The following is a 22,611-nucleotide window of genomic DNA, read 5'->3' on the forward strand; positions in this document are numbered from 1 at the left end:
AATAAATAATACTCGCGTCGAAATAATAAATACTGTTTTTCTCTTGCAACCGTAAAATTATTTCATATAAATTGCCTCACATAAAAGCCTCTATACCTCGTGCATCGTGCAGAAATACACGGGAATTCGAACAACTGTACCATTCAGTGTTAAATGCGCGCTACCGAGAGCGTCCCTCGAAATCAGGGACGATTCTGTGGTACGCGGCGCTCTATAAAATTATGTATTCAAGTACATTTGTAACATTGACGAAAAAAAAGAAATAATAAATGGCACACTCAAAGATATAATAAGAGAGCTAAAAAATTATTCCAAGTCTCTCACATTCTCTTGATTTTTTTTTGTTTTTATCTTCCGGCCCTTCATCTAAAACTTTATCATTCTTCATCCGCATCTTAGGATTAAATTAAATAACGTAATCTTAAGGGAATCTAAAGTAGATTATCTCGCTTGCTCTTCTACATGTTTTTTTCAAACATTTTCAATTTTTTTCTTATCTGTAATATATATCCAAATAGTGTTACAAAAGTGTTGTTATATAATATTATTACAAAAGAATCATCCTTTTCAGAGTCACAAGTTATATTTTTTTATATTTACGATAGAACATAAAATGTCTTGGCAGCAAAATATCGTGTATCTTAAGTAGCGACCCGAATCTCGATATTTGCGCGTACGCACCGCCTCCGAGGATATCCGTCATTCACTCCGCGGACGACGCGACGCGTCCCCGATTCCAAACAATGAGCTTACAGAGCACGGACGTGTTTAGCTTTCATTAACAAACTTGCGAAAACATGGTCGCGTGGCGCGATACGGTGTGGTCTGTTATCTCTTCGTAAGCATTGATTATCACGTAATAGTAACACCGGCGTCAGTAAACGGACAATAACACACGTGACGATTGTACATGTATAACGTGTTGAATATGTGTTATCCCTCTGGAATGAGAACGTTTTGAGATATTCCGGGATGTATCGACGTGTATTTTAGCACTTTTAATTATCCGTCCGATTCATCTTGCATTCTTGTACCATAAAATATTTACGTAAATCGCACTTTTTGCAACTTGAATATGTCAATCGTTCTTTATAAAAGTAAATTGTTGTGCATATGAAAATGAAACATTTTGTATTTTGCATAACGGAATTTTGGAAAACCTATTATGTCTAATAAATTAAAGACTTCTTTTAATGATAATGTAACAAAACCGCTTAATGAAAAATAACATTTATAAGGAAAATTTCCTTCGAGCTAATAATTTAATGTAGATTTTCAAGATATTTCTTATTGACATACAGTTTACATTTGTGAATAAATCAAATATTTAAAGTTATAAATACGATGAAAAAACTGTATTGCAATATTTTAAGACGCATCGGAAAATTAGATCAGCTTAATTAGTATCTCAAGCTGATGACGTAAAACAACGTAGACTTAGTAAGCTAGATAATGTTTAATTGAACGAATGTGTTATGCCGTATGAACAAAGACTCGTGGGAAGTCAGCATTTAACGTTCATTAACGTTAAGTAAGTAATTATCGTTATGAAAACAGAGTCGCGTGGCGCGATACATGTTATCGCTTTTGCAAGCATTGGTTATCAGCTAGAGAAAACTTAATAAAGCCATCATATATTGTGTAGAAAAGAATTGTTTACATCACTTTTGCACGTCGCGGTTACATCAATCTGCAATATACGTGATGATTACAGCCAACAATAAGTCACTAATTCGAAGCTACAACTTTATTCGAAACTACGTTAGTGAATCTGAAATTCAATCTGAGCTTCAAAATCTTTTGATAAACTATCTACCGTATCCAAGAGTTTGTTTACACTTTTTATAAAATTACAGTTTGTCAATATGTAACTTTACTTTTGCAAATTTATACTTTATTTAAAATTGATCAAAAGAAACAAAGTTATAAGTGATTTTTGATTTTTTTTTCAATAGCAAACACATGTAAAATGTAGGAAGATTTCTGTGATGTAATTAGTCCAATTATAGTTACAAAAAATTCATGGAGTTTGATTGAGAAATTTATAAAGAATCAGATCTCAAAGCTTAACGTAATCTTAAGGGAATTCACTTATTTGAAATAGATTCCATTTGTTATTTTCGTTTTTATTAAGCCCTTTTAATTTCTTATCGGTGATAAATATCCAAATTATTATTACAAAGTTTTACATTACGATCTGTTTGATTTTCAATATAATATAGCGGTGTTTTACCCTAAAACGATCAAAGAGGGAAAAAATTCGCGTTCGTCTGTTTCGCGATTTTCGCTTGCGCGAGCGATTGGATACGGTGGCATAAGTGACGTGTATAACGCAACAGATGCACGATATTTACATAATACATCACTGTTCCTGCTGCCACACCCGCACGAACAGCCGCACGTGAATCTCTTTTTCTTCGTTCTTCCCTTGGCCATGTTCGCCGATGCGTTTCTCTCTCTTCCTTTTTCTCTCTTATAGAGAAGTAGAGTTCGTTCTCTCCCTCCTGGAGGAAGCGTTTCGTATCCTCTCGAGCGTCGTTAGCCCACTGATGCACTATCGCGACGAGCCGTCCGATAGACCGTTCGGAACTTTGTATGCAACGCGTGCAGCACTCGATATGCAGGTAGTATGGAATGAATAGAAAATGCAGCGACCCGATATATTTACCACGCACCTACGACAAATCGTAGGGTGATAACAGACAACGTGTTACCGATATTTCTCTCTTTTCTTTCATTTTTCTTTTCCTCGGGAAATTGATCGACGTGTCTCGCTGTTTCGTTGCTTATCGTACGACGATGGCTGATCGGCCGTGCGCGGCTTATCAGCCCGTAGGCCGTGGCCTCACTTTGAATATCGCGCACTTGCACACGGTCGATGGGGCGACCGGCGCGGCGCGGCGCGGCGGCTAAGCATCCACTCGATTAGATCCAATTCGTTTAATTGCGTTAAGCACGGGTGCGTTGAATACTTCCTTTATTTTCACGCGCGTGCTCGCGGCGGTGGCGTCGATGGGGGTCAGAAACAGCGACTATTCAAGGAAGATTGATACAGAGGTTCGACCGGCAACTCGCTCGTTGAGGAACGTGACCTCATTCTATGAATCACCAATTTTATAATAGTAGCTGCCTTTGAGCTTTTCCCGCCACTTTATTTATCCGCCACACCGGAGTAGCCATCGGCATCGCGGCACTTTTCTTTGCCGCTGATGAGAAGGATCGACGCGAGAACACGCGAGGAGAAGGATTTATTTCACCAGCGATTTATATGATGAAATCGTAGCGGCGCCAATTAGTAGATAAAGCTATAAACTTGTAATCACGTTATATATCGTATAAGATCAAGGTTCAATGTGCAAAATAAAGTCGGAAGCTCTCGCTCAGTGCGAGATAACGGGATCGATAGAATTACTTATTGTCGTTTAGCATGATGGTCCTTTTCATTCGCGGTATAACAAATTGATCAGTTGTACGAATTTAATTACGATCACAAGTGAGAATGCAGCTAATTCGAATATATCATATAGCGGGCGAAAAACGATCCATTTCTTTTATGCGACGAAGAATCGTTTCTTTCGGCAGTTTCTCAAATTCGCCGGTATTATTTTCAGTCGATTACGATCGACCTCGTTTAAAATGCGCTCGGTAGACGCGATATTGTTCACGCGGCAAGTACAAGCGTGGGCGTCGACGCGACGCGTGCGTGAGTGCGTTACAATTCACACGCTTTATTTATTCTCTGTTTCTTCTCTTAATCGGCTGCCGCCGCGCGTGTAACGTTATATAAATACGAGATTATTTCAGTCCGGGATCCGTGTGTTTGGCTGCACGCCAAGCGGCAGGGGTTGAACTGACTGCACTAATAACGCGGCTGTGATACGCACGCCGCGGCGGTTGCATAACAGGTAGCTGAAGTGGAGGGTGGTATCGTGTGGTAGGTACAACTACAACAATGATACGTATGATGGTAACGACGACGTCGACGAGAACTACGTCGAAGCGCGCCTCGGTTGGCTGGCATAGCGATCGCGCGGCTCGTTATTATGTAAATTACATCAGAGCCCCGTTGCTTTTACGCTGTACGTAAAGTCGCATCTCAACCAGAAGACCAGATCCCCCTGCAGAGTTAAATTCGTGGGCTTCTTTACTTCCGATGTAGTTGCGAGTAATTTAGTGTGTTCACTCTTTTGACACTTCCAACATTTGTGCGGAAAGTTAGAAAAATCCGAGAATAAGTCTGGAGATTACTAGATTAGCATAGATAAATTGAATATAAATCTCATGTAAACAAATGCGAAAACAATGGAAACGTTTATGTTGATTAAACGTGATATCCGCATAAAACATTTTTTGAAATTAAAAATTTATATATATACATGTAGCGTCGAGTGGTTTATCATTCAGTGCGATTGACTCGCGATCTGTGGACCCGAGTGTTCAATCCCACCTTCGCCCAAACACGATAGCCGAGAATGGCTCCACCTAATGATCAAAAAGATCTATGATCATCAGTGTTGTTCGGATTCGGCGTTAAATTGTAGGTCCTATATATATATATACACACATATAAAAGATTATATATATATATATATATATGTCACTAGATAATATATGCTCTAATATCTGAGTAAGATAGAATTCTGTGGATCAATCACCCGCAAATCCGAAAAAAAAAAAACCGATATAAGAAACGAATATAGGTCTCAAACAAAAGTGGAAGAAGCCTGTAGATATCCTATACTCCACATGAGGAGATAAAAGGATCATCATCATCTCATCATATATACATACATACTCTTGTATGTGTATATTACTTTATAATTTACATATATTATACATACTCAGAGAAACCTTTTAATTTTGCTAAGAAACTCTTTTGAGCCTTGTACCTCGATATGTCTGCTGTAAATATTAACATTGCAAAATTCATATTTTTTATTATTCATGTTTTCTAAGAGCGTCATTTATAATTTTTTACTTACGGCAATAAATATTCCGATACTCGTATCGTTTAACTCACACGCTTTGAAATATTTGTTCCAATAAATAAGAGCAAAAGCAGTTTCTACGTTGTTTGTTGAAGCTGCCGGTAACGAAAGAATGTCGTCCATTTATCATACACGGGATAGTGATAACAATCACATATTGCTTTTTATGTGATGGCGTAATAGTTATAAGACTGCATGGATTGCGCCGAGAATGCATAACTGAAACACGCATCGATGTTTACGCAATCGCGAAGTATTCTCTGGTATACATATTATATTATATTATATATAAGAAAACTTATATAACAATATCAAAACTATATTATAGATATTCTAAATATGTCAGAAATTTAAGATTATTCGCGTTTAAACATTTCCGCGGTTAAGAAAATGAATCTTAAGAAAATGCACTAAACAATGCATTAGATGTATTATAATCTCTAATGTAAGTGACATCGTGTTATACGATCGACTGAATCACGTGTGTATCAAGTTTCTCAAATTTCATATTAAAATAATAAAATTATAATTATATTATTAACAACGCTTTTTTTTAGAGATTTTTAATATTAAAATAGTAAAATGTAATTTTATTAAATTGTCTTCTTTTATAATAGAACGTTTTCGATTTCTTGGAAGAAAAATATAATTATAGAAATCAAAATGTGTAACTTGAATATTTAGAATACAGTTCGTACAGTGTAATTTCGTATATCATCGGATTACTGCTATTAAAAATAAAAGATTTAGGGGAAGAAAAAGAGAGGATGATAGGAAGATAAATGCTAAAACACTACATGTGTGACAAAAATAGCGGGCGAGGAATAGTTGTGTCTGTGCGTGTCTCTGTATGCAGATTTGATGTATGAACGTTCGATTAGCTCGAAATGTACTCGTGAAAGAGTGGAACGTGATCCGAGATGCGAATGTACATACGAACGCTGCCGGCGAAATAATAACGATGACGACGATGATCGATACTACAATGTCGTATGCCGCTACGTCACGATGCTCTAATCGTCAAAAATAACGAAGCAGCTGCTCCTACATAGAAAACGTTTTACGATCTAATTGGGAGTCGATCTGATTTCTCAAAAGAATAATGGACTCTGTTTGGAAAATCTATGAAGATTCAAATCAGAAGTGTTTTGCAAATGCGATCGTAAATTAGATGAAAAAAAAAAAAGAAAGTTTGAAAGAGGATTCCGTTTTTGCTCTTTCTCGAATTAAAAAAAATTTTTTTTTTTTTAAGATTTTAAACAAAAATGCAATGTTATTGTTAGAAAAATTTAAGGAAGAATATTAACTTATCTTTAGTATATTAATAAAAATGACTTATGTTGGAATTATTATTTCTTTCTTTGCTTATTAAAGTGAATTACATAATATTCATATTTCATTTATAATATTTTTTATAACTAGTACTATTTGAAGTACTAATAATAATAGTAATTAAATATAATTACAGTGTCAATATATTAATGTAATTTTTATTCTCAATTTTACCGAATTCGATACTTTGTATAAAAATAATAATGTTACAATTCTCTAGATAGAAAACTCATATATTTAAGATAAAAATGAATATATAAATTATCCCTAATTAATATTGCAATAAGTATCAGTGCACTTATTATAGCTTTAGATTGATTCGCGTGTAGGCATTCTGATCGGAATCTGTATTGGAGAAGATTTTAAGAAATTTTTATGCGGGATCAGCAAAAGAACGACAATTAATAATGATACATCTTCTCACAATTACGTCGTTCTTATACGACAGTGCTAGCGTGTACATACGTATATAATGTATAATCTACGTATAATATTTGCCGCGATGACGTTCCGTGTCGGAACGCGTGAAGACAAAGAGAGTGTTGTAACAGAAACAGAGTACAGACAACTTACGGGTATAGGTCATTTGGCCCTGGTAGTAAGAAGGAAGGTACACGTGTTGCGCGTGCGGAGGCTGCCCGTACACATTCATGGCTGCCGTGCCGATTTCATCACCACCTACATACATCGTACACGCCGTCGAGGTAAGGTCATGATTTTATCAGAACGCTAATTTCGCACCATATACACTGTTTGTTTGTTCTTTTTTCTAAGTTTCGCTCTCTATCACTGGGTTGTTAAAAAAAAACTAACATCGAAGGAGTCAAGAATGAGACGTACGCGGATTCTGGCTTGTTCAGTAAGCAGACAGAGTATCGCTAAGTTACGAACTGATAGAGAACTACCTTTATTTTCTTCTAGGCACACAAATACATCTTTCTACGCGCTCGACTACTAGGATATTTAAATGTTCCTACTGTCGGAAATAATTAAAACAATTAAATTTTTAATAGGAAATTTTTACACACATCTACAAGCGCTCCGTATCAATATATACATTATTAGATAAATTAGATGATCCTTTAATTAATATGTGTTCATTAATATCAAGTTGATAATTTAGTAGTCAACAATAATTAGACAATCCCGAACTCTGTTTCCTGTTGGAAATACTTGATTTGTATGTTATTCTTAAGTATGCATACCTTGCAGATTAGAGAGTTTTACAATCATTTACTTTTTAATTTCAATAAAAATATTATGTACAACCCAGTGAATATTGGCTAAGTGCATGCCTTTGCAAAATAACATAAACGCAACAATCAAGCAAATGATTCCATTAAACATTTGATAATTTTAATAGATAACTAAGAAACTGAACCTCTTTGATAGATAGAGCTAATTTTCTTTTCTTGAAATTCGAAATTTAATTTATCTCGACTATCTCGTATATATAGTTTTTACCGTTGTGGTCATATGGATCGGGAAAGGGTATCAGTTTCTATTGGGTAGCTAACTTCAGTTTTATATCCTAATGTAGTGTTTTTGTGTCATGCACGCGGACCTGCGACTGTTTTGTTCTCAGAACTCTATTGCTAATTCATTACTTCTATCTAATCTTCGTATTACTTCGAATTAATCGAATATTTACCTGTATCAATAAGCATACTAAGTACTTGTACTTTCTCCTATATTTTTTATAATTCTTTTATATTAAGTTTCCTCCATGCAATGATTTATTAAAATTTTATCTTCTTGACATGCATCTACCAAAAAGCTTCGTAGTTTTAAAACCTATGCATTTTATTTTATCTATATAACACGATAATATGTGATAATGTGCTGTTTACGCAGTAATATAGATAATATTTAAAAAGATATAATTTCATCTCAAGGATTAAAAAAGTTTGTTAGATATTATTACTTCTACGCGTATTATCAGCTTAAGCAAAAGCATTGTTGTGCTATTAATTTTACTTTCTCTCGCATGTATCAACTCTATTTTATGTCAATGTTAGAATTTGAATATGCAAGGCAAAATAATTATGCTAAGCGATAAGCTGTCAAAATATGTTTGCAAAATTTATTGCGATATCAGAAACAAATTGTTTCTGAAACAACTGCAACATTATCAATATCTTATTCTTGTTAAATTTTATAACAAAAACAATATTAGTATGTGGCTCAAAAATTAAAATATATATTATTTTTTTTATAACAGTTTGTTTTGTTCCAATATCGCAAACCTTTATCAATAAATTATGTAGCAAATAGAAATAGTAAAGCAGCAAAAAGATATTAGTGATTAAATACGAATACTTACCGCCCTCATCTTCGCTGTCACTCATAAATGTCTCCTGCATGGATTCGGGTGCCTGAACTCTGTATTTCTCTTCAATAGTGACGGTATGAGTTGTTGTGATGATAGTCTCTGTGACAACTTTCAACGTTTCAATGACGCTTATGTAACCGAGCTTTTGTGCGATATCTAAAGCAGTCTGTCCGTTCTGTGAAAAAATAATTTACATCGAGTATATGATTATAATGTATTCTGATAGCTACCGATAAATTTATTCAATATGAAATACGTAGAATAAAACTCACGTTGGTTACAGCATTCGGTTTAGCTTTACTTTCCAATAACAAATTAATAACGAGCGTATGTCCTTGTTGCGCGGCTTGATGGAGAGGAGTATAACCAGCATTGGTACTGCTGTCAACAGCAGCACCAGATTTTAAGAGAAATCTTACCATAGCTGCCTGACCAAAGTGAGATGCCACGTGCAATGGCGTATAACCAGCCTAAAGAAAATACGACAAGACATAAGACCTCTTTTTGTATTATTGCATGTAACGTCTATGTAACAATTATAAGTTTAAATTTTATAAAGTTTCACAAACTATTTTACTATTTAATCCAATGATAACGAGATGCTTTAAGACCAACAGCAGTCACGCTACTACTACTGTGTTATGGAGATAGGTGTTGTTTCAAAGTTATCAATGGACAATATAGAGCAATGAACAATCACTTGTGAAGATTACGTCATCTACGTTAATTTAATTATGCATAAATCGCTAACATACTGTAACTAAAGACACAATCGTAGTCGATATTATTATGTGATTAGAACAAAAACTTATCTTTAACTACGCAAGTTACTTTGACAAATTTAAGCGTATAGTACAAAAGAACTTATTAATTATGTTACCTTAGTTTTAGCGTCAATCTGAGCACCATTCTTGACAAGAATGGAGGCGACGTTTACTTTATCTTCTTGTGCGCATAAATGTAAAGGCGTAAGGCCATTCTGTAAAGTGTAAAAATAAATATAACGTAAGATTTTGTAAATAAAAGGTAGTTGAAAATTACATTGTGTTCTTTTTTCATTTACCTTCGCTTTGTGATTCGTGTCTGCTTTATGCTCGATAAGAAGGGTTGACATATCAGTATGGCCTTCTTGTGCGCTCAAATGTAACGGTGTGAAGCCCGCTTTTGATTCTGCATTAGCTTTCGCTCCGTATTCCAGCAAAGTAGTTGCAATATCCATCTGTTAAAAGCAAAAGTAATTTTATATTTGTTATCACTCTTAATAATTACTGTTGTATGATCGTACCTGATTTTTGCGTGCAGCGATATGCAATGGTGTATGACCATTCTTAGCCATGGCATGTGGTGAAGCTCCTTTATCGAGTAAAAGTAAAGCCACGTTTTGATGATCGTAATGAGAGGCTACATGAAGTGGCGTTACTCCGTTCTGCACAGACAAAACAAAAATGCTTGTTACGACGTATAAAATAATGTGGCATAATGCGTGCAAAATAACTTTTTTACAATTACTTTGATCTTCAAATGTTAAATTTAAATATGCTTACCTTTCCTTGAGCGTCAACAGGCGCATTCTTTTGTAGTAGCAATCGAGCTACGTTCATATTGCCGTACTTGGCCGCTAAATGCAAGGGAGTAAATCCTTTCTTGGTCGTTGCGGTAAGCGAGGCGTTATTTTCTAATAAAACGGATGCAACCTGTGTGATCATAGAAACACGTTATGAAAGAAATATATCTCATATGTTATACATATATAGGGGAGAGTCGTGTAAATCGGACCTATTTACAGTTTTTGTTCTCTATGGCTGGTATTCATAGTCAGTTCTTATATATTCAAGACCGTCTTAAGTTCAGTCTTGAAGAGTTACGAACCAATCAGAGGGCCGCTTTAGCATCTTAAGACATTACTTAAGGCAGTCTTGAAATAAGAACCGACTATGAATATCGGCCTATAAGGCGTAAATAAAATTCGATCATAAAATCAATGGTACCGTTCGACAAATCATTTAATTTTCTTCATTTTTGCTTTAGACCATTTTGAAGTATCTCTTACCTGTGTCGAACTATGTATAATGGAAAATGTAAAAATGCATTTTCCGATCCGATTTTTATGGACTTTTAAATAGAATTATAAAATATTTTAATTAATTTTTGTTAGTGTTGAGTAAAAACGAGCAATTTAAGACTCAAAGATAAAAATATAGTTTATACCTAATATTAAAAAAAAATTTAATTAAAAAATCCATCAATCTGATGATACATGATATTTTATTGATTTAGTGTTCTTTAGACCGGATCTGTCGATCACCAGTAGTACTACAACCAGGTTGTGACAAACCTTCTTTCTTCGATGAATTAGCTGGCTTACTTGTCTTTTTAGTGTTTTTTGTATAGATTCGATTTGGATACTCAACTTAAAAAGAGGTCCGATTTGGATTCTTTCGAATTATTGGAATAAATTTTACAATAAACCGCAGAAATAATCACAAAACTTTTGATATTTTTGTATTCTATACTCTTTAATTATCTTAAATCAATTACCGTTCAAATTTTTAACATTTTAAAAATAAGGATTTACAAGAATTTCTTTTTAAAAAAAATTTTCGCATGATAGCCGAAAATGCATATTTGCGTCTATTCTATGAACGTTGTGACGGAGTACTGCCAAACTGTTGTCACATGTCTTATAACGATTTTACATTATAAATAGCACGCAAATCTGCTTAACCGTATTTATTTAAATTAAAAAGGTCCATACAATTTGGAACACGGTCCGATTTAGGACATTCTCTTATATATAACATTTCATAATCTTACCTCCTCCTGGCCTTCTTTAGCAGCGATATGAAGCGGTGTATACAAATCTTTCGTTGTAGCATCTACGCCCGCACCATGTTGCAACAGTAACATCACAATATCGACGTTACCCAGGCGAGAAGCGACGTGAAGTGGTGTCTGTTCCTCCTACGAACAATTTGCTCCTTTATATATGCTTTATTGTATAACAAATTCATCTTTAGCGAAAAAGCTACTCATATTAATTATTGTTAATCAAGCGTGGTATTTACTCTTGCTCTAGCGTCGACTTGGGCGCCGTTTCTAAGAAGTATCCTAATAATATCAGTTTGGTTCGCCCTGGCAGCTAAGTGTAATGGCGTTTCGCCTCTCACTGTCGGTATATCAGGGCTAGCTTCGTGTTGAAGTAAGTAAATCACGATATTCATACATCCCATAAAACTCGCTACGTGCAATGGAGTTAATCCAGACTGTGAAAGAATATATATGACATCGCTCATTTTCATTTAAAATATTTGCAACCATATGTAATCTCGTAAACGTTGGGAATAAGTATACATACGTAATGTAATAAATAAAGTTAAAAGAAATGTAAGAAGAGGAACTTGAAAATGTCATACCTCAGTTGTAGCTTCGATGCTCGCTTTGTGCTTCAGGAGGAGTTCGACGACTTTTATACGATTCTTCTTGCATGCGATATGAAGAGGGGTAAATCCGTTGAGCGCTCGCGCATTTGGATCAGCATTTCTATCAAGAAGTAGTTTAGCTACGCGTACGTGACCGCAGTGTGCAGCCACATGCAGCGCAGTCAAATAATCCACCGTCACTTCATCCACGGGTGCACGGTGATACAATAAAATTCTCGCGGCGTCAACGTGATCCCCTTGAGAAGCCATGTGTAACGGGGCAAGACCATTCTGTCAACAAAAACCAAATGGTATAATTAATCTCGACAAGAGAGGAAAATATTTTGCCACGGTGAGACGCATGCGGCCGATTCATACCTTTGTTTTTGAGCCAATGGGTGCTCCTTTCTCAATGAGAATGTCAACTACTTCATGGTGGCCGGACCTGGCCGCGCAATGTAGAGGAGTTAAACCATCTCTCGTTTTCGCTTCGATGTTTGCTCCCTTGCTCATGAGGAGATTAACCATTTTAATCTTACCCCATTTTGCTGCCACGTGCATTGGCGTGATATTGTGCTGAAATTATAAAAAGAGTATATTTTTAGAGCAATTCGATAATATTTTAATCCTTCTTTTTCTCTGTAAAAGTTATGCGTACCTTTGCCGCAAAGTTAACATCCGCGCCTTTGTCATAAAGCAAGGAAGCGATTCGGTCGTTGCCATAATGTGCGGCTATGTGAAGCGGAGTGAAACCGCTTTTCGATGTTACATCGGGATTATGGTCGTTCTGTGATGAGAGAAAAATTAAAGAAAAATTAAAGAAATTATAAAAGGACTGATTCCTATATCTATCACTATTATCATTTAAAATACAAGTCTAATAAAGCAGTACGATAACTCACTTGTAAAAGTAGGGCAGCCGCTTTGCAATCGTCTTTCTTAGCAGCGATGTGTAGAGCAGGCAGTCGAACTTTACCACGGGTATCATTTTCTAATAGAACGGCTACTACCTTGTCGTGACCCTGTTGCATAGCCACCGCCAATGGAGTGAAACCGTCCTATTGTACGAAGAGAAACGTGCATATTTATATAATTGTTGAACTAGATATAATTATTATTATAAATATTAATTTTATTGAAAAATAAGACAGAGATTTGTAAAAATAATAAATATACATTTTCAAAATTTGACAGCGACAAAATCTCGTTGATAAATGATGAAACAGTATTTCACACAAACCTCAGTGGCCAATGTTTGATTCGCACCCTTGCAGAGGAGGTATTTGACCACAGAGTCATGATTTTCCTGGGCAGCCATGTACAGTGGCGTGAACCCATTTTGCGATTGTGCATTCACAGAAGCACCTCGTTGTACTAGCACTTGTACCACCTCCTCTTGTCCAGCTGAAAAAAAAATTGATGTCAAGCGGATTATTCGTCTCGCAGAGAGATCTCGCGCTTTGCAATGTGAGATATCGTAAGCCTCGAGAGAAATAAATGTTTAAAATCATTCGCGTCCTTGTCCCGTATGCATTTAACAAGCGACCAGAAATCCATACGATGAGCAAAGATAGGATAAGAGAAAGAAAAAGAGACAGAGAGATGAAAACGTGTGCACGCTTACCAAGAGAAGCTATGTGCAATGCCGTGTTTCCCTTTTTGGTAGCGGCGTCCACAATTGCGCCACGATTTAGGAGTTCTCTCACGATTTCCAAGTGGCCATCCTTAGCTGCCAGGTGCAAAGCGTTTAAGCCATTCTGCAATATATAAAATTCATTCTAGTTAAGGAACGATTCTTCAAGACTGATGCGAGATAATATGTACACGCTTATACGCTACGTCAAAATCCGCGGAAAGCGACAATTTACTTACGGCGTTAGAAGCGTTAATATCTACTCCAGATTCCAAGTATTCCAAAACTTTCTCGAGTTGCCCAGCACGAGCTGCCCGTAAAAATGCAGTACTAGGATCACTCTGAAAAAGATGAAATATTCTACTTCAAAATCTGAAGATAAATTTTTATTCAAATAAAATTTAAAAAGCCTTCCCCACATTTTTGTATTTTTATATTTTTTTTATATATTCATATTTTCATCAAATCAAATAAATTTGAATACGCTTGTTAAATAAATGAATTTAAATATTGTATTATAGTCACATACACACAAATATCGAATCAAATATTGGAATGTTCATTCAAGGTTCTCTTGTACACAACTTTCTTTTTTTTCCTCTCAAGAATCAGATCCAACTATTTTCTTTTCTTTGTTTTATCTTGAATAAGATATAAAAGTATCTATTGTATTCTCTTTCTCTAAAACTCATTAAAATTGCATGTTTTTATTATATATGGATATATACTTGTGAAGTAAAACTCAAATGTTTAAAACAATCTCGCGCAAAATGTCATACTTTTAATTATCATAGAGTCTGTATAGATTTTATAGATCGAATTCATGATTTCTTAAACAATTAGATTAGAATTTAATCATGTCTTAGAAACCTTTTTATATAGTACAATTTCGTAAACGGCAGTGCTTGAAGGATTTACAGCGAATCGAAGTTTATTGTGCTTCTTTGGATATTCTTGGCGCATTTCTGCGATGCGACAGAATTATTAGTTCATTTACAGGAATGCAAGGACACGTAGGTGTAAAGTTCTACACGCAAATATATTTCTAGGAATTAACTACGTGTAATTTGCTGCGAGAGAGAAGAAGAGGAAAATAGAGATTATCCCACGTACATATGTAAGATGAACGCATATATAAGATGTTTTATTACTAGCTACAAATTTTTTTAAGATTATATATTATACAACACGCTTCGGAAACGTATTCAAAATTCTTTTTCAACAACAGAATTGCTGGAAAATAAAATCTAATAGTTAATTTTATTAGATAATTAATTTCAAAAATGCATGTGTTTGATAAATTTTGTGTTTTCAGAGAAAAAAAAATTTCAAATGACTATTACGATTAATATATAACTAAATGTTTTAATATTAAATCGCAAATTCAATGACATAATAATTTTTTGTCTATTTTCTTTGCTCATGTACTCAAAACAATTTTAATATACGTAAAAAATAATTCGGTCGTATATCTCATTTCATACATTTAAACATTCATTTTCGTCTGAATGTCTCGTCAATCGTTTTTAATACAATCGACATTAATTCCGAGAAGTAGATGAGTCATATTGACCGGCGTATTTTGAATCATACAACGCGGGTTAGTAATTAACTGTAGATTTAGAACGCGTGAGGCGCCGTGCAGTCTGTAACAAAAGCTGACAGAAATCCGACTATCTTTGTCTGTTCCCACCCTTGAGTCGACCCCTTCTTTCCTGTGTTCGAACCCTCGTATTCCGAGTGGATATATACCAGATATCCCCCCTACCGTAACCTATATTCAACTGATTCTACAGGATATTGCAGAGCCACCGGATGTTCCTTTTAATCGCATACTTCTTTTCGACTACTTTTGTAGTCGTCATTTATTACCATTTCAATTCTATCGTACATATATTCAAAGCTACGTTTCGAATTAAAACTACTTTGTTACTCATATCAATATTTCTACTTTGTTACTTATTGATATACGAGTCGAAATCCAGTCAGAAATGATAATAGAATCGATGTCGATTCAACATCAAATTGATGATTTCGACATTGAATCGACGTCGATTCGATGTCAATTTCATAATTTCGACGTTGAATCAACGTCAATTCCATTATCATTTCTAGCTGGGAATTGACTTGAAGAATATGACGTTGTCTTTAATCGTTACGCTTCTAAAGCTTACTTCGAAATCTCCTATTTTTGTCTTTAATTGTTCATGGACGCTTAAAAATATTTTCAAATCGACCAAAAAATCTACAAAAAATAACGTCTGATGATTTTAAAAATATTCTGTAAGTTGAAATATCTGTATCTAATAGTCTAGCTCGGCCGGGATGAAAGCCAAGTCAAGTCAATGGACATGAAAAAACCGTACATTCGGCTTACACGGAAGACAATAAATATCAGGATTGTTACAATCTCTAAATAGAATGTCGCGTAAATATCTCTGGGTGGTACACAGAGACAGAAACTACGTCAGTTTAACAAACGCAAATATTTGTAGCGTGTAGTTGCAAAAGCCACACAATAGAAGCCGTAAAAATGTATAGGACAAGAGTAATCTGTTGAAGTTTCATAACAATATACAGCTTTTTAATATATGTACAGTCCAATCCTATTAATAATATAACTAATAATATATAATCCTGCACGTGTAAAAATAACTTTTTTTTTTAAATAAGGGGTAGATTCTTTATTATACCATTAATAAATGAAAATAGCTTCGAGCCAACATTAGACGGTTCTTAATTTGCGTCTAGAATTTAAAAAAAAAAACCAGTTTTCTTATTCTTGATTTTACATGTATTATATATTTTTATTATTTTTTAAATTTATTGAGCCTTATTATAATTATATATTTATATACAAATATATTCTTTTGATATTTATTTTACATACGTATATGCATTCTGATTTTTCAATGTTTCTCATAATAAAGATTATCTAAAAAAGAAAGGATATCTAAAATTATAAATAAAATATCTTCCGAGTTATACAAACGAATGGGCCTTTCATGCGGTCGTAATTAACTGTGGAAATATACAATTTCTTAAGTATCGAATTGTTGGCGCAACCGTTATATAAAATATTGCGTGCAGAAACGATGCAAACTGGACAGCTTTGTGCGCGCGGTGGGAGTTCTAACGGTGAACCTACTATTGCAGCGTACCGCGACCGTAGGTGGTTTTGCTGAGACGCAAACGTTTTATCGTCATGCGCTCGAAGCACACGCCTGACAATAAATCGATAGTTAGTTCTTCACTGCTTTTACGCTCATACACGACTTGTCTCATCGCTTTTGCTAATGTCGAGTGCCATTTACACGGGAAATAAAATGTCGTTTTTTTTTTTACCATACATATTTGATGGTGTTCAATGTAATTATCATAGTTCATCATAAGAAATCGTTGTCCAAAATATCAATAATTGTTCAATATAAGTCTATTCGACTTGTCAGTTTTCGTAATAAGTATTACGTAAAAATTGCAAAAATATAATAGTATGTGAGGAAACGGGAAAAGAGTGCAGTTTTATTTACTAAAAAATTAAATTTGGAACAGTCTTATACTTTGTGTTATATACTATACGTACTTTTTGCTATAGTAAGATTTTATAAAAGTTATGACATTTCTCAATATTACATTTATTCGAAACTTGCATATTGATGAAACGGTGGGCAAAAAACTTGCTATTGTGAACACTACGTTGATCTGAGATTTTCAATGAGAACGAGGCGTAAAGGTAGTATCGAGTTACGTCCATTTAATTCCAGAGTATCTCATTTCGCTTACTCTACAAGAGCGATTTATTTGTCAGGCTTTGATACGTATATGCTAGGCAGAAATTAGAGATGCAAATAAAGTTCGCGTCGTAGCAGTCATTTTATCACACATCTAATCGCGTCGTATAAAACTTGCTCACGGTAATATATTCTGGTAAATAAAACGAACGTTTCGTTTTTATCTACCAGACACAAAGCGTGAATCGATTGTGGGGATCTGACATGTCGTATCGTTTTGTTGGCGCGATATTTTTCTGAATGGTCAACAGACGCGATATCCCTTGTATAAATAAATCCTTCGTTATGTTCATACTCCACAAGATGTATACTTGATGCACGCCAAGAGAATATTGAATGAATAAATGTGCAATACGTGTAACACGTACGGTAAAATTAAAAAATTGTTTAAATTAAGATAGAGAAGGAAGAAACTTAAAAAATGAAAAAAACAGTTTCTTTGAGTTTTACTTTATTGAGTTTTTCAACAAGTAATGTGACTTAAAAGAAGGTATAGAAAACAGAATGTAAAATTTTTTAGTTTGCTTTTATAACGAAACATTGCGTCACTACTCGAAATATTTATGTTAAACGCAACTCATCAGCAATACTAATTTCTTTATCGTCTATGTAATTGTAAGAAAAAAGAAGACTATATATGTAATATTTATAGAATACAATTCAATAATATCTACGTGCGCAATGTACAAGGTAGCGAACTTGTGACAACCCTATGTACAATGGAGAAAGCCCGGCTATATTTGATTCTCATTGGTACGCAGAAGCTGACGAATGTGTTGCATGCCGGTGTTGCGTACGCAAGGGAATCTGCTTCACGCGGACTGCACAAGCACGTCTTAAATAATTCAGCAGACCGTTAGTTTCTCATGTGAAAGATATCCCCTTCCGCGTCCGCTTCCCTTTACTCTTTCTCTCTGATCTCTCACTTTCTTTTTTCAAACAGAGAAGAACACTTCCAACTGTGTCAGTTTCCATTGACGTAGAAAAATAAGGAAACGTCACAGAAGAAAAGTTACATAAAAGAAAAGAAATCGGTTACAGTAGCAAAATTGTATTGCTGCACTTGAACTAGGTGCCATCAAACTTGTTGCTGCATAATCAACTATTTGATATTACAAGTTTTTCAAACAGAGATTAAGATATATTACAAATATTTTATTGATAATTCTTCAATGAGTGTATTCATAAAAGTAGATCAATTTAGTGCCAATTAAAAATTCACTGTCAATTAACAAAAATACATTTTACTGTCGCAATAAAACAATTTGTTATTATAGCAAAATAATTTGTAAAATCAGTAAATTATTTACAGCATAAAATTTTATTAATGAAGGGGGAAATGTTTTCGCAAAAGTCAAAAAAAGGTCAACCACACATTTAAAAAATTCCTTTACCTTTCCATTAAACATAAGCAAGCGTAAAAAAAAGGATAGCTTCCATTTATAGTGCGTGTAACGCGCATCGACACACTTTTCTTTAAAAGGTATAAATTAAAGGAAACACTTGTATTCGTGCACACTCAGCGTTCATCGACTCTCAGAAATCGAAAGCAGTTCGCTATGACGAAACGTCTTGTTACATGTCTCTTAAGTTTCCCTATTGTTTCCATAAATTCTCTATGTTTGATTAGTAGTAACTATCTGCGAATAAACATTTAACAAAGTATATTATTCGAAACTTCTCTCATGTGTACACGAACAAATATAGTTGAGAAATTTCTTCGCTGTTTCTTCAAATTCGGAACGTATATAAATGCACTTAGAAGTTGTTGCATGCATGAGCCTAAAGTGCTCTAAAAACGTCAATTGTACATCAATTATGTAATGTCAGTGATAACTTCATTATATCAAATAGGTACGTGTGTTGCAACTTCTCTTTATATTTTCATTTTTAATCTTGAAAATGGAAATTAATCTGTTTGAATAAAGTCTATTTTGGTCTACGTTGGACCATTTAATTATAATAATTGTAAATATTAAGAAATGGTACTCAACTATATAATCATTAAATTATTCAATTATTACTTAATTAAAAGAGAAAAAAGATCACGGAATACGACGTGTCAGAAGTCTTACCGTTAACCCAACTTAATTCATGTAGACACTGTAATTAAAAAAATTAAATCTCTGCATCACGATGCGCGTTGATATAAATTATTTTAATTGCAAGAAAAAGATTTTCCCTTCTTTGTTGTGCAAAGTTGAACATCTGATCAGATCCCTCGAGAAATGGAACCTGGCTGTTGCGCAAAAAATAATCGAGTATCGAAACTGCAGCTATCATATACTTGAAATAAAACGAACAATGATCTCGCACGCGAACGGGCTGAAATGAGGAAGGGCGGGGAATAATTCAATGGATAACTCGACCTGGGTCGTTAACCGAGTAACAAGCACGGTCTTGTATGCAGACCGCGACAAAGTTTAGAATTTACGTTGCGACTATCATTTTTCTCTTTTGAAATGACTTTGATATCGCACAGTGAAATGGATACAGTACTCTTAATTTGCAATACCAGCTTCGATAAAGCGGTATTCGTCATTGATTTACAGGAGAGAGGATAAGATCTTTCGTTCTAGTCCTTTTATCGAGTAAGGCGGCAAGAAAGAGCACATTGGTCGCAATGAACGTAATGGCTATGCGCCCGCTGGCAATTTCTGGCGATGCATCAAGCTAACTATAGCCACACCATATGTGCCAAACTAATGGCTGCAGACGTAGAATGCTTCCGAACGTGGCCGCGATAGTTTCGCTCTCGCGAGCAACAAAAGCGGGAATTGGTGCTTGCGATTGTCTGCGCCTCTGATAAAAGAGTTTTTACGTGCGTTTTCGGAGCAACAAATCCGAATGTTATATTGAGGGAAACTTGCAAAATCGCGATTGACGATCGCGGAGAGACGCAATTTTCGATAAATTAAATCAGGCAAATTCATGCAGATAGAATTGGAACCCGCAAAATCAAACGGTCCAATCCTTCGATAATAATTTCGGAATCGCATCGTCATCGGTCCGTCCTTTAGCGTAGCCATGATAGTCCAGCGGTGAGGACAATGACCTGCCGCACGGGGATCAACGGACCTCATACAGGTATCACATTTTTTCCCTTTCACAAAGCATCCTTGCAACAGTCCCGGTGAACGCTACAAAAGCTTTCAGTAGAAAAACCATGACTTAATTTAAGCTATCGCGTTGGCGTATAAGTAGTAGATCATTAACTCTGAACGTAACTTCTCTTAATAAAGAGTTGCAAAAAGAAGATTGAAGGATAAGAATTTAGAGAAATTGTATTCTTTAAGGATATCTCTAGAAAAAAAGAAAATTATCCGCCTTTGTATCAATCCCGCGTGGCAAAAGAAATAATATAGCAAGGATCATGGAAGGCTGTTGGTCTCATATGAAAAATTAATAAACTAATCAAATTTAAGAGGATAGAAAAAAGTTTCCTCGTCAAGATTACAAGTCTTAAAAATCTCATCAAGTATATGTTTAAGAATATTTTTAGATTTTTTTTATTGAAGCTCTTGTCAGGAGCAACAGACTAATACCGTTATGTTTTTAATATCAATTTGTATTTTAATAACGTCCAATTTCACCAAAAAGCAATCTTGCTAACGAAGGCTGTTAGGTCTATATTTTCATCAAAACTTAAGATTAATCAAAGAGAAGAGTATCTAGGCAGTACCGACAATATGTTCTGTGCAAAGGACACAATTAAAGTCAAGATAATGATAAAACGAGGCCAAGTTCATTAACTGGCTGAAGATGCTGGCTTGAGCTTAATAAAGGAAGGATAATAAACAACGAAAGTAGAGAAGCGATTCGTGGATGAGAAAATAAGAGAAAAAAGAATACGTAGCGTAAGCGTCGGAGCGTAACTCGTGGCCGAATACGTTCACCGATCAATAAAATATCACGTGGAAGAAATGCCAACTCGGTTAATACCATTGGAAAATGTACAACGACGAAATATATAGGCGCAAAACGTAATATCTTTTTTAGATCACATAATCCAGACTACTTGACGTCTCCTCCCAGAACGTTGCCGCTCGTAATTGAAATTCCTCTACACGACAGTTTACTGCATTACGTTAAGAGCAACGAATGCACGGAAGAAATAAATTCGTGGCTTAATTCTGAAAAAACCAATCTCAGAAGCTCATAAAAACGTGTCACTTATGTATAAAAACGTTTCATATATACTTTGTCAAGATCGTTATATTCTGATTTTCTATAACTTTCGTTAATTTATATACTGTTTAGATTTAAATAACTGCGTTTAACAGTTAAGATTAAGATAACTATAAATGAACTCTCGATGAAACTCCGGTTTCTATAAATAATTGCTAATAACGCTAAAACAAAACTTATCTCAGAATTACTCTATACAACATGTAATAAAAAATTCAACTTGCGTAACAAATTATAATTTGTTCTTCTCATCGCACTAGCATCTCAACAAGAAATGTATTCAGGAATGCTTAATTAATCATGCGGTGATAAACAAACAGGAAATATGATACTTCACAAGATACAATAATCTTGCTTCGTTATACGTCGCTCGTTACGTCGCTCGTTACGTCGCTCGCGGATCTAGATATCAGGTATGGAACTAATGCGAGTTGAAGCTGGCGCTATGCGAGCGATCAGGCAATTAGTGGTTGCAGCAATAATGACAGAGTAGCGATATAACAATCTCGGCTAAGTAGTCTAGACTTAGCAAACCACGTACTGCATTAAAAGCAGCGGTTACACCGGATCAATCTCCTGCTACCTCGTAAATCGACGTGCAAAATCGATAATTGATCGATGATGATTTCGGATGCATAGATGCGATAGGTTGCAATTAAGCTGTTAATTAATTGTCGAGCGATTGATTAGAACCCAATTTACGTAAAAAAGGACAAATTTTGTCCATCGTCGTTTGTAAAATACACGCATTACGCGAAAGATGAATATTGTAAGATCAATTTTTTTTTAGATACATTTGTAATTAGACGCAACCGCAATTGCTGATTATTAATTATGATTATAAAAGCATAATGAGCATGATTTCTCGAAAAGATTTAAGTCATTAGAAGGACGTCTCGCCGAGCCATGCTCTGGACATTAATGTCTC

General features: G+C 34.9%; 1 protein-coding gene across 9 annotated transcripts in view; it reads right to left on the bottom strand.

The window, feature by feature from the left end:
• Positions 1-22,611, bottom strand: part of LOC108772156 (ankyrin-3) — an 89,122-nt gene that overhangs the window by 48,207 nt on the left and 18,304 nt on the right. For 7 of the 9 annotated variants that reach the window (XM_018537639.1, XM_018537632.1, XM_018537631.1 and 4 more), the window contains 16 exons: positions 13,944-14,045; positions 13,696-13,828; positions 13,312-13,475; positions 12,974-13,129; positions 12,730-12,858; positions 12,450-12,647; positions 12,066-12,362; positions 11,718-11,915; positions 11,467-11,613; positions 10,197-10,346; positions 9,938-10,078; positions 9,716-9,871; positions 9,533-9,631; positions 8,925-9,122; positions 8,644-8,827; positions 6,894-6,998 (listed from right to left, as the gene is read on the bottom strand). In XM_018537639.1, the coding sequence (XP_018393141.1) occupies positions 6,894-6,998; positions 8,644-8,827; positions 8,925-9,122; positions 9,533-9,631; positions 9,716-9,871; positions 9,938-10,078; positions 10,197-10,346; positions 11,467-11,613; positions 11,718-11,915; positions 12,066-12,362; positions 12,450-12,647; positions 12,730-12,858; positions 12,974-13,129; positions 13,312-13,475; positions 13,696-13,828; positions 13,944-14,045 (2,557 nt within the window). Of the gene's footprint in view, positions 1-2,354; positions 2,635-6,893; positions 6,999-8,643; positions 8,828-8,924; positions 9,123-9,532; positions 9,632-9,715; positions 9,872-9,937; positions 10,079-10,196; positions 10,347-11,466; positions 11,614-11,717; positions 11,916-12,065; positions 12,363-12,449; positions 12,648-12,729; positions 12,859-12,973; positions 13,130-13,311; positions 13,476-13,695; positions 13,829-13,943; positions 14,046-22,611 lie in introns of those variants that run through there. The other 2 variants (XM_018537633.1, XM_018537637.1) reach the window with 2 other exon arrangements.

The sequence above is a fragment of the Cyphomyrmex costatus genome, unplaced genomic scaffold, assembly GCF_001594065.2.
Source record: "Cyphomyrmex costatus isolate MS0001 unplaced genomic scaffold, Ccosl1.0 scaffold18, whole genome shotgun sequence".
Classification (NCBI taxonomy): domain Eukaryota; kingdom Metazoa; phylum Arthropoda; class Insecta; order Hymenoptera; family Formicidae; genus Cyphomyrmex; species Cyphomyrmex costatus.